At 41.7% G+C, this 13,948-nt stretch overlaps 1 protein-coding gene across 4 annotated transcripts in view; it reads left to right on the forward strand.

The window, feature by feature from the left end:
- SMARCA2 (SWI/SNF related, matrix associated, actin dependent regulator of chromatin, subfamily a, member 2) overlaps positions 1-13,948 on the forward strand; it is a 604,786-nt gene that overhangs the window by 437,961 nt on the left and 152,877 nt on the right. For all 4 annotated transcript variants that reach the window (XM_029613254.1, XM_029613271.1, XM_029613280.1 and 1 more), the window contains one exon: positions 3,947-4,165. In XM_029613254.1, the coding sequence (XP_029469114.1) occupies positions 3,947-4,165 (219 nt within the window). The remainder of the gene's footprint in view (positions 1-3,946; positions 4,166-13,948) is intronic.

Genomic DNA, 13,948 nt, shown 5'->3' on the forward strand with positions numbered 1-13,948 from the left:
TCTTCGTGTCAAGGTCTTCGACTGCCCTCTACCTCAGGCCAAGCCTGCTTCTCCATTCTGTTCGCAGCAGGTCCGAAAGGGCTCGGAATGGTCGGAGGACCATTCAACTTCCAACATCCTCGGATGTTGGCCTTGGGAGCTTGCAGGCCTGGCAGAGGGTCAGCCACCTGCCACACTGGAATACGCCGTCAACCCTCGGGTCGGTCCTGGGTTCGCCTGGGGTCGGGCTGAGGCCCAAGGGCACACTAAACAACGCAAGGCCTTTGAGGCCGACCGTGACAGTATGCAAGGCCTTGAGGCCAACCGTGACAGCTGTTGACTGTGAAACCACTCGGGAGTTCTGCCGCGGGTATTTTCCCATCCATTGTTTCTTGCTAGTGGAAAATTCTTCCCTCCGCTATTCTTGTAATCCCTGGTGTACCCTAATTCAATTCAATGCAAGCTAGTCCCAAAAATATCCTAGTGCACCAACCGTTATAATTGGACCTTCGAACACAAGAACCACACTAGGAAAAGTAGTGTTGGTTCAAAATTATAATCATTGGTGGACCAGTCCTCCCTACTGCCTAGTGCTATTACAAATGTTTTAATTGCTCAGTAAAATATCCAAAATGCCATGAGCATTTAACTGAATGATGATGCTGATAAGCCACCTTCCAACTAGGTTTCAAGTGTTGAAATTTCTGCATCAGAGCAAATAGCAACATTGATATCATCTTCATACCGTGATCCATAGACTGGCAACAATCATTATATGCCCAGATTCCTTAGTCATTAGCTGTGAAGAAAGCAAAGTGCGATATTTAAAATGGATAACTGATCTTGAATTAGCAATCATCAGAAAGCCACATGTCTTAATTCTTTTGGTGGAAGAACGACAGCCAGTTAAAAAAAATCTCCAATCACAATCCAAAGATGACAAATGCAGCAGAATACCTCATAACTAAATCACAGAACACAGCTAAAAAATTATTAATTTAAACCTAATGGTTACATGGAATCTAATGTGAAGATCCAGAATTGCTCACAAAGGTTTAATCTGTTGTCTGACTGTTGTGTTTTAGTTGATATATTGTAAATTGCCTTGAGATTTTTTTGAACGATGATAAATGTAATGATGATGATGATCTCGCTTGATTCAACATCTCCACCTCTCTAAGGCCAGAATTCATCATTCTGTGTGGAATAATGAACCCTGCGCTACAGGGGGCAGAGGGCGAAGCAGGGGGTGGTCGGGCGATAGCCTGCAGCCGGCCGCACCACGGCAGTGCAGTTTTGCCTGCCACGGTATGGCCGGTTGCAGGCTATCGTGGGCATAGCGCCACCGTAAAAGGTGGTGTTATTCCCTGCGCTACTGCCGGCGATAATGTTCAAAACATTATCACCTGCAGCGGTGCCGCCGCCGCTTAGCATAATTCCCTCCCTAACCCCTCCCCCGACTCCTCCCCTCCCCCTAATTTAAATCTTACCTCCTTGATAAGGGCCTATCGCGGCTTGGAAAATAACCCCCTAAGATGGAAACATTTGTTCAATGAACAGCCATCATGGATCCAAAAACTAGTGGGAGAATTCAAGGCACTGCAAAACCATTGATGCCGGAATCTTTTGAGTGAACAGGCTGCCACCATGTTCAATGAGCCTCACTTTAACTGTTCTCATAGTACACCCCGCATAAATCTTATGCATGGGAGGATGGCTAGAAAGAAGCCACTACTGAAGAACATCGCATTAAAGCATGTCTAGAGTTTCCAGAAAACAAGAATGACCCAGTTAAAATGTGATAGGTTTTTGTGGTCAGATGATACAAACACAGGAGTGGTTGAATAACAAAAAGTGAATGTACTACAATGGCCAAGTGAAAGTTCAGATCTCAATCCAGTCGAGAATCTGTGGCACTATTTGAAGATTGCAGACCATAAGCATCATCCAACCAAACTGAACAACCTGGTGCAAATCTGCCAGGAAAAATAGACAAAGTCACTCTAAACAGTGTGCAAAGCTAATAGAAACTTATTCTAACAGACTTAAAGCTGTTATTGCAGCAAAATGTGGTTCTAGCAAGCACTATTCTGAAGGGTTTGAATACTTAGGCAAGCAGCATTTTTCAGTTTTTAATTTTATTTTACAAAAACTACAGAGAAATAGTATATAGTGACTTTGAAAATGTATTTTAAGAGCATTCTGGTTTACAATAAACAATACTGTCTGTAACAATCTGTGTGTCATGTGTAATCCACACAGATCTGCTGACTTTTTAGAGGGTCAAATAGTTTTGCTAGCCACTACATACATATGAACAAACAAATATAAACATGACCTTGTTCATTTGTGCCATGCATTAGAAAATCAAACACTTCTGTTTGAGGCAAAAAAAAAATAATGTTCGTTATTTACCTTATTGGCATGCACTTTACTAATTCCCAGTGCCAAGGGGTGTAGTTGTACTTTAGGAAAACCTATGTCTGCAGTTGTATGTGCCAGTTCTGCCTGTAGATCCGATCCATGTGATATACTAATCATTCATAAGTGATTTAAAAAAATGCATTTCCACACATAGAACCCAGTTTTATACATTTAAATGGGCTTTTAGAAAATTGCTCTGGGAGTTGTGCACATAAACTATTTTGCGTGTGCTTTTATACTTACTTGAAAGAACAATTCACAAAGGCGAAGTTAAGGTGGGGAAACGATTTATGTATACACTTACACACCTGCTCCCAAGCAGTCATAAATGTATGTGTATGCCAAGCTGAGTTCCATGTACACTAACAGGAGGGATTGTAAATCCCTGGCACGTGCAAATTCCTGCAGATATGCGCTTGGCCAGGCCTAGATATTTTCTCAATGGCCCGGCCACACACGCAGAAGAGCCGGGGTTTAGAAAAGGGGCGGGGCGGAGTCTGGGCAGGCCGGGGGCTGGCGGGCCATCACGCAGAACTTACTACTGCTTCAAAGGAGCAGGTAAGTTCTTCAACAAAAAAAATGAGGGTAGAAAGGTAGGTTTTAGGGGTCGGGCATTAGAAGGTGGAAAAAGGAAGGTTAGGTAGGAGGCTAGGGAACTGGGGATGTCCCAATTGCGTTGCCGCACGCTTTTTAAGAAAATCCCTCCCTTACATGCCACCTGTGTGCACATGCGCATGCTGAAATAAAATCGGGTGGGCATGTGTGCGCGGGTATCGGAATTTATAACATGCGTGCATCAGCATGCACATGTTATAAAATCGGCATGTCTTTTAAAATCTACCCTTGAATTTTCAAAGCAGACTTGCGTGTGCAAGTTCACTTTGAAAATTCAGGCTGAAATTTGCGTGTACTTTCTACATGCAGACTTCAGGCCTATGCCTCTGTCTGTCTTAATACCTAAAAAAAAAAAATCCTACATATTTACTAATTATTAAATGATTTACTCAGCTTTTTCCCGATAGACACAGAATCTGGAAAGAAGCCTTGATAAATTAGACCCTAAAGGCTGAAAAGTAGATATTGAGGTCATATTCAGTGTGTTCATTTGGCTAAGTTCAGCACTTAGCAGGACAAAAGCCAGGGTTTGAAATGTCCTGCATGCTGACACCTCTGAGTTGGCTGGCGAAAATAGCCGGATAACTGGGAGGTCTTCTGGGAACAGCACTACTTTTAGGCTAAGTTAGCCAGATCAGTGTTAATATTCAGCATTATATGGCTAAGATAAATTTATCTAGCTAATTCTCAGTAGCTGGATATATTCAATGGTGTATCTGTGCCACTGAATATTCTGTATAAATTAGCCCGATAAGTTTAAATGGCTAATTTAACCAGCTTGCCAATCTCTCAATCAGTTTGATGAAACTGATAAACTGAAATCTGGGCAAGTTAACAAATGAAACAAGGTAAAACTATAGATTGAATCGACAACTAAAAATGTATCTCCATTCCTCCATTTAAAGCAGTCTTTTACTTGCCTACTCAGCGTATGGATATGGATCGCCGTAGAGAAGATGCCAGGAACCCAAAGCGCAGGCCTCGCTTATTAGAAGAGGATGATCTGCCATCCTGGATTATCAAAGATGATGCTGAAGTTGAAAGGCTCACCTGTGAAGATGAAGAGGAGAAAATATTTGGGCGAGGGTCACGCCAGCGCAGGGATGTGGACTACAGTGACACTCTCACAGAGAAGCAGTGGCTAAGGGTATGTGCAGTCAAATTTATTTTTTTTGGGCAGGATTGAGGTTTGTAATTCTGGTGATCGATTAGCTAAACATGTAGTTATTTAATGTCATATAATTCAATAGAAATGTGTGTCGAGGTTTGAATAACATACATTTTTATAATTTGTTAGAGTATATAACTGAATATAGCTAGTCACTAAATTGAAGGCTATTTATTGAATTTATAATGTGTGGGGGGAAGGTTTTGAGAAATTTGTTTTTAATACAATTTTTATAAATCACATGCATAACAAATTTTGTGTGCTAAATAATTCATATTGTGATTGACATCTGTTTGAATGCCTGCCGAATTACATGGGTATTTTTTATAAAAGAATAATTGCACACAGTATGCATTTGCACTGCAAGTAGCCATATTTTCATAAGTATTCTCTAAAGACAAGCAGTTCACCAAGTCACATATGGATCACACCACCATAGTCAGCACCAAATGAACAGATTATTCCAGGTCTTTGTATAAAAGGCCTAAAGGACTTAAACTACTTACATACAATGATTCCCATGCTGCCATGGTCCCGGACTGAAAAGACTGTCAGACTTTTTTTTTTTTCTTCAGTGAACCTGTAGTACTCATAAAACTATTTTTTTTTCTTTCATCTCTTTTGCTTCAAATCCTGTTTAACATCCTAGATTTTCTGGCACTTTTAAAAGTTTTCAGATTTCTTCATCATTTTACTGACCAAGGCCACAATGTTTTCTTTGACATGGCCACACTAGCTGTCTTACCAGCCTTATTTTTTCATTTCTTCAGCTATATTTCAGAAAAAAAAATTTTTTTTTAAATTTTGCCTTATCACTTTTTTGCCATGATGTCAAGAAAAGCAGACCAGTAATTTCAAAATTTTGTGCAAATACATGTCCATCATGAGATTTGCTACTGATGTCTGTGACGAGGTCACAATGACTCGGGATTTGGCATCTATATATGATTGTCCCCAGAGTCATTTCAGGCTTTGAAGATTAAGCCCTTTGCCTTAATGAAAAACAAAAATCTAGTTCATTAAAGCTGACAACAGAGACTCCACATGAGAGGACCAGAGGTTCACAGTGATTGCTGGTGGTCCAGCCATGCTGAAGAGGCCATCAATCTATTTGGCTCCTTGGTCAGAGAACCAGGCATAAAAGTCAAGTGAAATCTCACTCCCCTGATCAAGCTGAGTTGAAGCTCTGAGGGCTTCAGTGGGGCACTGCACTGAGCCAGCATGCCACAAAGGTCAAAAAGCATCAATGAATCTCTTTGATGCAGGAGCAAGGAGGTATAGGAAGTTTCACCCATTTCAAAGTGGCCATATCTGTAGATTAGCTGTGCCTAACAGATTCCAATGACAATGGGCTGGTCTCTAGAGATCCGATTCAGAACCTTCAACATTGATGTCCAGAGAACCATGGAGGACATCATCTCACTTAGATGAACCTCTGTTTTCTTTTGCACTCTTTGAGTCTGAGCTGGACAGAAGAATTGTGTATATGTTGCTTAGCATGCCAGATATGTCAAGGTCTCGGTATCAAGCATTTCACCACCTCTTGGTTTGCCAAATGAGCCTCTCCTCCTCACTAAGCCTGTCTCGGCACTATTCATACTGAGTCAGTCAAACAGGTTTGGAGTGGGAAGTGTCTCCAGCCTCTCAATATTGTTCTAGCCCCATTGCCAAAATAATGAAATTTGACAATGGAGGACTTTGTATCCAAAGTTATTACATTCCAAGGCATCTTTTCTGATTTGGAATGAAAGGAATCCTATGATCTGCTTCTGTCAGAGGAGTACTATTCCAAAATGGTATACTCTTCTATCCACTTATCAGAGCCCTCTCTCCAAAGACCAGGAATAAGTCTCCACCTGGAGATTTTTCCTTTCCTGATTTTGTTCAGAGGTTGTCTGAGGCTATCCCCTTTGAGATGCAGGTTGAGTGTGTGACCACTTCTTGTCCTCCTCAAATACTTGGATACTTCTAAAGAGTTGGTGGCAATGCCATTCCATCCCAAGATATTAAAATAGGGTGTGGGAGACCCATGCATGCCATATTTCCATTCAGTAAGAAGGTTGACACAAAGTATTGTGTCCAGATAGCTGAAGAATTTCACATTTCCCAATTATTATACACAGGTATGGAGTTCCAGTCTCTGAAAAGGGACAAAGTCGAAAACTCATGCTTTATGGCCTTGACACCCGCCCCCCCCCCCCCATTTATTTATTTATTTATTTACTTACTTACTTATTTATTTCAAATGTTTATATTCCATTTTCTTCTAAATACAAGACAGACTGCATCTAAAAACATTCATAAATAGTACTTAAAATGCAATCAACCAAGATAAAATAGGCATACATCATAACATAAATCTTACCCCAATGCCAAACTCACTGACTACTGTTCCTTATTTGGATACTTTCCACTCGGGTTCTTTTTGGGAAGAATCATCATCAGAATGCTATGCTCCAGTCCTGCATAACTTCTTAACAGATCTACATGATGCAGTTCTTGCATAAAATCCTGGAAGGACCCCAAGAATTCACCCATTCCATCACCTGGTGGAGACTGAGGAGAAGTGTGAAAAGCAACTGGTTCACACAAGATATGATGCTTTTTAATTGGCTTCAAAAGCCTGTGCCATAACCATTAATGCCTGCAGGCTCTCATGATTGCAGGACTTAGACTTTCATAAGGATGTACAGGAAAGGTCACAGAGGTTCTTTGCACTGGTGGCAATTTTCCTTGGAAATAAGGTTGTTAAACCATTCTACTCTTCAGAACCTATCAACTGCCGCCTCTAAACCACCCTCCACATCTCAGGAAGTTTCCAAATGGTTCACTTAAGAAGCAGATTTTCCTCAAACGCTTTTTAGGCCCTGCTTACCCTAAATAGCAGGACTGTAGACCTCATCTTCAAGGCCAGAGGACATCTAAGCCCCATAGTCAAGGGACAAGATTTTGACTGAATCCTAAGGAGATAACCAGGACTTCAGTCTGTTACCTGAGCCTCTGGAACACTCATCTCCTCTGGAGGATCTCCCTTCTTCTAGATTTCTGGACAAGTTCAGAAAGGCATTTGGAGTCAATGTTTGTAAGGACAAGGATCTTCAAGCAAAAGTCTTTGATCATCTTCAAATTCTAGAGATATTATCTGAACCAGCAGCCATTCCAGTCCATGATATTCTGCAGGAGTTACGAACAAGAAAGTGGGAGAACCTGATTTCCTGTGCCCCAGTAGCAAAAGAACTAGACCTCAAGTATAGAGTGCAAAAATCACCAGGATACAGAGTGGTACAACTATCTCATCAATCAATAGTAGTGAAGTCAGCTCTTAAAATAGCAGAGAAAAAAATTATTTTCTGACACTCCACAGAGGAAGGATCCCAGGTTGCTAGACAATTTTGGTAAGAAAGTATTCCAGAGCTCCAGGCTCAGTGTTCAAATTTCTGCTCACCCAGTTCTACATGGTTCAGTACCTACATGACTGCAATGCAAAAGCTTAAGCCATTTCTTCCATCAGGTGAGGTAACCTTCGCATATCCACAAACATTTTTAGATGCAGAAGAGTGTATACACAGTCTTATTTGATCAATTTATGAAGCATTTATCACAATTGCCTGTTCTTCGACAGCCTCCAAAGGAGCACATCGGATGGCTTGGTTATGAGTCAGCAGCTTGCGTGACTACGTCCGTGATAAGCTAGAAGACTTCTTTTGCCTGAGAGACCACTTCTTTAGCGATAAGCTCAGGGAAATGGCTGCTCAAATCAAAGACCATCATGTAGCAGTCCAGTCCCTCTCAACTGGCTCAAAGCAACAGTCTGCTTCATGCCAACTGTACTATGCTTTTAAATGACTGTACTTCCAGAGATGCCCCTGTCGGCACTTTCAAAAGTACCGAATCCCACCTCTGCTTCCACAGCAGCAACATCTTCCGGCCCGAAGTAAACAATGAGAACGCAGTCAACCTAAAGCAGCACACAGGCCCAACCAAAGCCTGGGCAAGGTTTTTGACCATTTTATGAATCCAATGGCAATCCTCCCTGGTAGGAGGGAGAATTCATCCCTACCTGGAGCAGTGGTGCAAGATTACTAAAGATATAGGATACTCAAAATTGTGGAGTCTGGATACAGTTTACATTTCTCCCAAATCCCCACTCTTCCTCATTGTTCAACCTTTAATCCGGATGCATCTCAGTATGTGCAATTCCAACTGGAAACAGAGTTGTACTTCAGTCAATGAGCAATAGAACCTATTCCACCCAGCAGTATGGCCAGGAATTCTACTCCCACTACTTCCTTATCAAGAAAATCCAATAATTGAGATCCATCCTGGATTTAGAAAACCTGAACAAGAATCTGCTTCAGGAGAATTTCAAAATGAACTCCCTTTCCACAGTTCTCCCCTTCATCTAGAAATGGGAATGGATGTGTGCTCTGAATTTAAAGGACACTTATGCACATATCCCATCCATCCTTCCCACTGGCTTTATTTACGTTTTGGGATAGTGTTGGTAATGGGAGGAGTCTAAATACTCACCTTCAGACCATCAGCGGCACCAAGTATCTTCAACAAATGTCTAGTGTTAGTAGCAGCACACCTTTGTCATCAGGGCATCCAGGTATTCTCATACCTAGATGACTAACTAGTGATGGTGGCTTCTCGGGAAGCAGTTCTCTCCTCCCTTCAGAAGTTGATTCATCTCCTACAGACATTAGGTTTTCTGATGAACTTTGAAAAATTGATTCTAATCCCCACCCAGAAAATAAAATTCACAGGAACATGGGTAGATTCCCTGTTATGCTACTCATTCTGGATCACATGGCAGTAGTTCATGTAGTTCCACTACTTGCCTTCACATGCAACTCTTATAGTGGAGCCTCCGATCCAGATTGGACCAAGTAACTCAGCTCTTGATGATCTCAGTGTACATCTAACAAAGCATGAAACAGCAGCTTTGCTTATGGTTACAGCTCTTCATCCTCCAAGAAGGGATGCTACTTTGGCTGTTTCCTCACCAAGTACCATTGGTGACAGATGCTTCCATGAAAGGATGATTAGCCCACAAAGGCCCCTACCAAACTCAAGGGACTTGGTGGTTAATAGAAACACAGTTTTGGATCAGCCTCCTGGAACTGATAACAATCGGATATGTTTCAATGCCTTTCATGCATCTTCTCAGGGAAAAGAGCATTCTTCTTCAAACCAACCACCAAATAGCCATGTTCTACATGAACAAACAAGGTGACAAGGGATCATGAATCCTCTGCCAGAAGGCGATAAAGATATGGGAATGGGCATGCAAACATCAAGCTATCCTGTAAGCAACTTACCTTTCAGGAATTTCCAACACTTTAGCAGATCACCTCAACAGAGTACTCCGTCCACACAATGGTCCCTACAGCAACTAACTGCCAAAAGACTGTTCAGTCTATAGGGATTTCCTGCAGTCGACCTCTTCACGTCAGAAGTTAACAGAAAATTAGAAAGATTTTGCTTGATTCTGCCCATTGAACTCAGATCCACTCAGGACCCTTTTCTGCTCAACTGGAGTGCAGCTTGCATGTACGCTTTTTCACCAATTCCATTGATCACCAGATCAGTGCAATTAGTTCTCAAGGACCAGGCTCAACTAATTCTTATTGCTCCAGTGTGGCCCAGATAAATTTGGTTTGTGTACCTGGTACAGCTATCCAGCACCCCTTCAATCCATCTCATGGCAGATCCATCCTTATTAACTCAAGGAAGGTTGCTATATCATCCAAATATTCCCTCCCTCAACCTGACAGCATGTATGTTGAACACTCACTGATTGCAAATTTTTCCTTACCCAAAGAGGTTGAGGATATAATAGTGTCTGCCCAGAAGCCATCTACTAGAAGAGCTTCCAGATTCAAATGGCAAAAGTTCTCATCTTTGTGTCTACAGACTTCCTTGGATCTATTTGCATGTGAACCAAAAGATCCACCTAAGTTCTTACTGTTTTGTTTTTCTTGGGGCTCAATATTTCATCATGAGAGTTTATCACAATGCCATAGCATCCTACTACTTTCAAATTGAGGGTAGGCCAATCTCAATTCATCTGTTGGTATCCGAGTTCATGAAATACTTATGGAATACTAAACCTCCAGTTGTCAAACCCTCCCATTCCACGGAACCTGAATGTAGTTCTAGCACAACTAATGAAGCCTCTGTCTGAACTATTGGAGTCTGCTTCTCTAAAACTTCTCACAAGGAAAGTGTATTATTCCTAATTGCAATCATGTCAACCAGAAGAATCTGTGAACTCCAGCCTTTAGTTCATTATTCTCCTTATATGCAATTCTTTCACGATAGAGTGGTGCTCTACATGCACCAAAGGTCGTATCTGCTTTTCATATTAATTCATCATCTTATCTACTTTCTCTCCAAAGCCACGTGCACATGAACATGAAAAGCTTAGACTGTAAAAGAACTTTGGCTTACTACAGGAAAAGAACCCAGCTACATTTTCAGTCCTCCCAGCTATTTGTCTCTTACAATCCTAAGTGTACATAGCGATGGCCAAACAAACATTGTCCAATTGACTAGAGGATTGTTTTGCACATTGTTATGCCTTTGCAGATCACAGACTCTGTCAAGGCTTATCAAGTGAAAGCTATGGCTGCATCAGTGGCTCATCTCAGTACAGTACCTATTGAAGATATATGAAAAACTGCAACTTGGTCATCAGTGCACACCTTTACATCCCATTATTATCTGGACAATTTATCAAAAAGTGACAGTAAATTTAGCCAAGCAGTTTTGTGTAACCTGTTTACCCTGGAACATGGTGAGCTCCAGGTTACTTATTCAGTAAAGGTTCCACTTTATCCCTCAACTTGGGACATCTCATAGTTAGTTCAGTCCTGCTTGTAGACGGAGAAACCAAGTTGCTTACCATTAAAAAAAAAAAAAATCTCCATAGACAGCAGGATGAATTAGCCACACTAAATACTGAATCTTCTCCCTAGAGAGTCTACTTCTTACCTAGACTTAGCTCTTATATCGACTGAGGGACCTCAGGGGACAACATCCATCGGGAATTCCTGCACATGCTCAGTAGAGCAAAAGCCCTATCAACCTAGAGAAAAGGATCCATTCGGCACCATTGTATGATATCACCTATGTGTCATAGCTAATTCATCCTGCTGTCCACAGAGAACACAGTTTACAGTAAGCAAACATGCCTTACTGGTACTTTGAAGGTGTTTTAAATACACATTATAATTTCTGCTAAGCTACTACTGTGAATATCATTACAACTTCAAACAGCTGGGTCCTCCAGATCTTAAAAGACTTTACAGAAGACAGTTATTTAGAATTCCTTCACCCATCTAAAAGAGCACTAAAACTCCCTCAACATCAAGACCTGCTCAAATTAGAACTCTACTCTCCTTGCAATCCACGATGGTCAAACTTGTCCCACCACAGGAAAGAGGGTAGGGATTTTACTGCAGATACTTCCTCCTCATAAAGACAAGAGGATTCGATCTCATCCTAGATTTAAGGGCTTTGAACATATTTTTGAAAAGAAAAAGTACAAGATGGTTACCTTGGGACCCATAATTCCCTTCTGAACTGGTTGTTTTCTCTAGATCTACACGAGACTTATACCCCCATCAGTGCCTGAATGTTAGGAAGGACATAATAGGGTCTCTCGCTAACTCCCAAAAGATATATAAAATCCTTCTCTCTCCTAGAAAGGAATCCACCAGGAGTCCTTATGCTTTTAAATGAGATTTCCTATCTGATGTGAGAACAAGGCCATGGATCCCTTCTCGTGTCCCACACAAACATTGTTGAAAGCCTTTTCTATTTTTCAGAATCTAACCTAAAAATCTCTGTTAAGTCACCTCAGTGCATCTGGTGCTTATTACTGACATGTAGAAGGAAGCCTCATTTTGTATAGCCTCTAGCTGTCAGGTTTCAGAGCTTGCTTCAATTGAAGCCTGCCACAGTATCATGGTTCTCAGTCAACTGATGAAACTTTCCGTTGAGCCTCTAGATTCTTGCGAGCTTGAGTACCTGACCTGGAAGGTAGCATTTTTGGTTACATGACTCCTGTATGATTGATGAACTGCTATCTTCAGAGAATAGCTGTTACTGGTAAGCAGCTATACTTTACCCATGCTTTCCTTCGTGACAGACGTATACGAGCCCACTTGGGTCTACTGAAGTAACCACCATAGAAATGTATTGTTCTAGGTGCCTATTCTAGGAAGATTCATCAGCATTTCTATATATGTTTGTCATATTACTCATGATTGAGAGTCAGGATTTAAAATAATCTTTTAAATTATTTTATAAAGATTATTCACTCTAAGGGAAGGGTGTATTTATTGTTTTATATAATGTAAATCATTTCAGAATAGCTGCCTTTTAGGTTGACTGTGATCAAATGCTGCTTTATAAACGTCCTAAGCACTGTTACTTTCTGCTTTCAATTTAATTAATAGCTCTTCCTGAACAACAATTCATAGTTTTGGATTGAGTAACCTAATAAACATGAGAAAGTTGGATTGTATTAAGAACAGAATTATTTTGCTATTGGGAGTGCTGCTGTTTTCTCAGTAAGTTTTAGACGTAATATATTTTACTTTTTTTGTTGCTTTTGTCAGACATAATTATTCATGATCATTTACTAGTTCATAGACTAAATGCAGGAGTAGAGAACTCCAATCCTTGAGTGCAGTAAAAAAAAAAAAAAAGTCTGGCTTTCTGAATATCCACAGTGAATATGCCTGATATATTTGTCATACATTGAAGGCAATGGATGCAAATGTAACTTAGCATATTCATTATGGATATCCTGAACACCAGACCTTTGTAGCACTCCAGAACAAGAGCTGCCTAACTCTGGACTAAAGTCTACATACAGTACATATTCTTTCCATCATAAACATTTTTCTTGCTAGCAAAGCCACAGTCTATCTGTTATGGTTTTGAGGTATTGGAGTGGATTCTTGGGTACTGAGGTGATGACCACGCCCATGGGGAGGAGCCCCGTGAGGAACCACAGTACTAGGCTAGACTCGAGACACGCAAACAGAGATTTGTCTTTTATTATACAGCTGAATGATACCACCAGAGGTGGCAGTAGTGAGGTGATCCAGTAGTAGCAGTCCAGGGGCCCTCGGCAGAGGAGACCCGTCTCACAATGGTAGATGTTAGCAGCACACGGTAGTATAGGGAGTTCCGGTTGCAGGTTCCCAGCTGTAGATGAGGCAGACTGATAAAGGTTAGATTACTCACTAAGTTGGTAGCTGTATAGATGTAGATCCCAGCAGGCAGAAGTAGTTGGATTACAGGTACTGAGGCAGGGAGTGCAAGCCCTCGAGGAGCGAGTACCTGGTATCCCAGATAGGCACCTGAAAGAAAGCAAAGGGCCCCCAAGGAGCGGGTACCCAGGTTAGATGAAATACCCCGAAGAGCAGAGAGAGCTTCCAGCGGCAGCACGGAAGCGGCAGAGTAGCTCAGACCGGAGGCGTATCCAATCCTTGCTAACTCGAATTGTTAGCAAACGAAGGGCAGGCTAAACACCCGGATGGCGTGATGTCACTCGAGGGGGATGCCCCCGAAGTTCCTGCCATGACGTAGATAAAGACATGGGTGGCGTGCGCGCGCGCACCCTAGGAGGCCCTCAGGAGAAACATGGCAGATAGCCTTGCCATAGCCATTCCGGGGACACAGGAGAGAGCGGCAAGCAGATGCGGTGGTAGCCATCTTCTCAAGGCTAGCGGGGAGAGCAGA

This window comes from Rhinatrema bivittatum, chromosome 1 (genome assembly GCF_901001135.1).
Source record: "Rhinatrema bivittatum chromosome 1, aRhiBiv1.1, whole genome shotgun sequence".
Lineage (NCBI taxonomy): Eukaryota > Metazoa > Chordata > Amphibia > Gymnophiona > Rhinatrematidae > Rhinatrema > Rhinatrema bivittatum.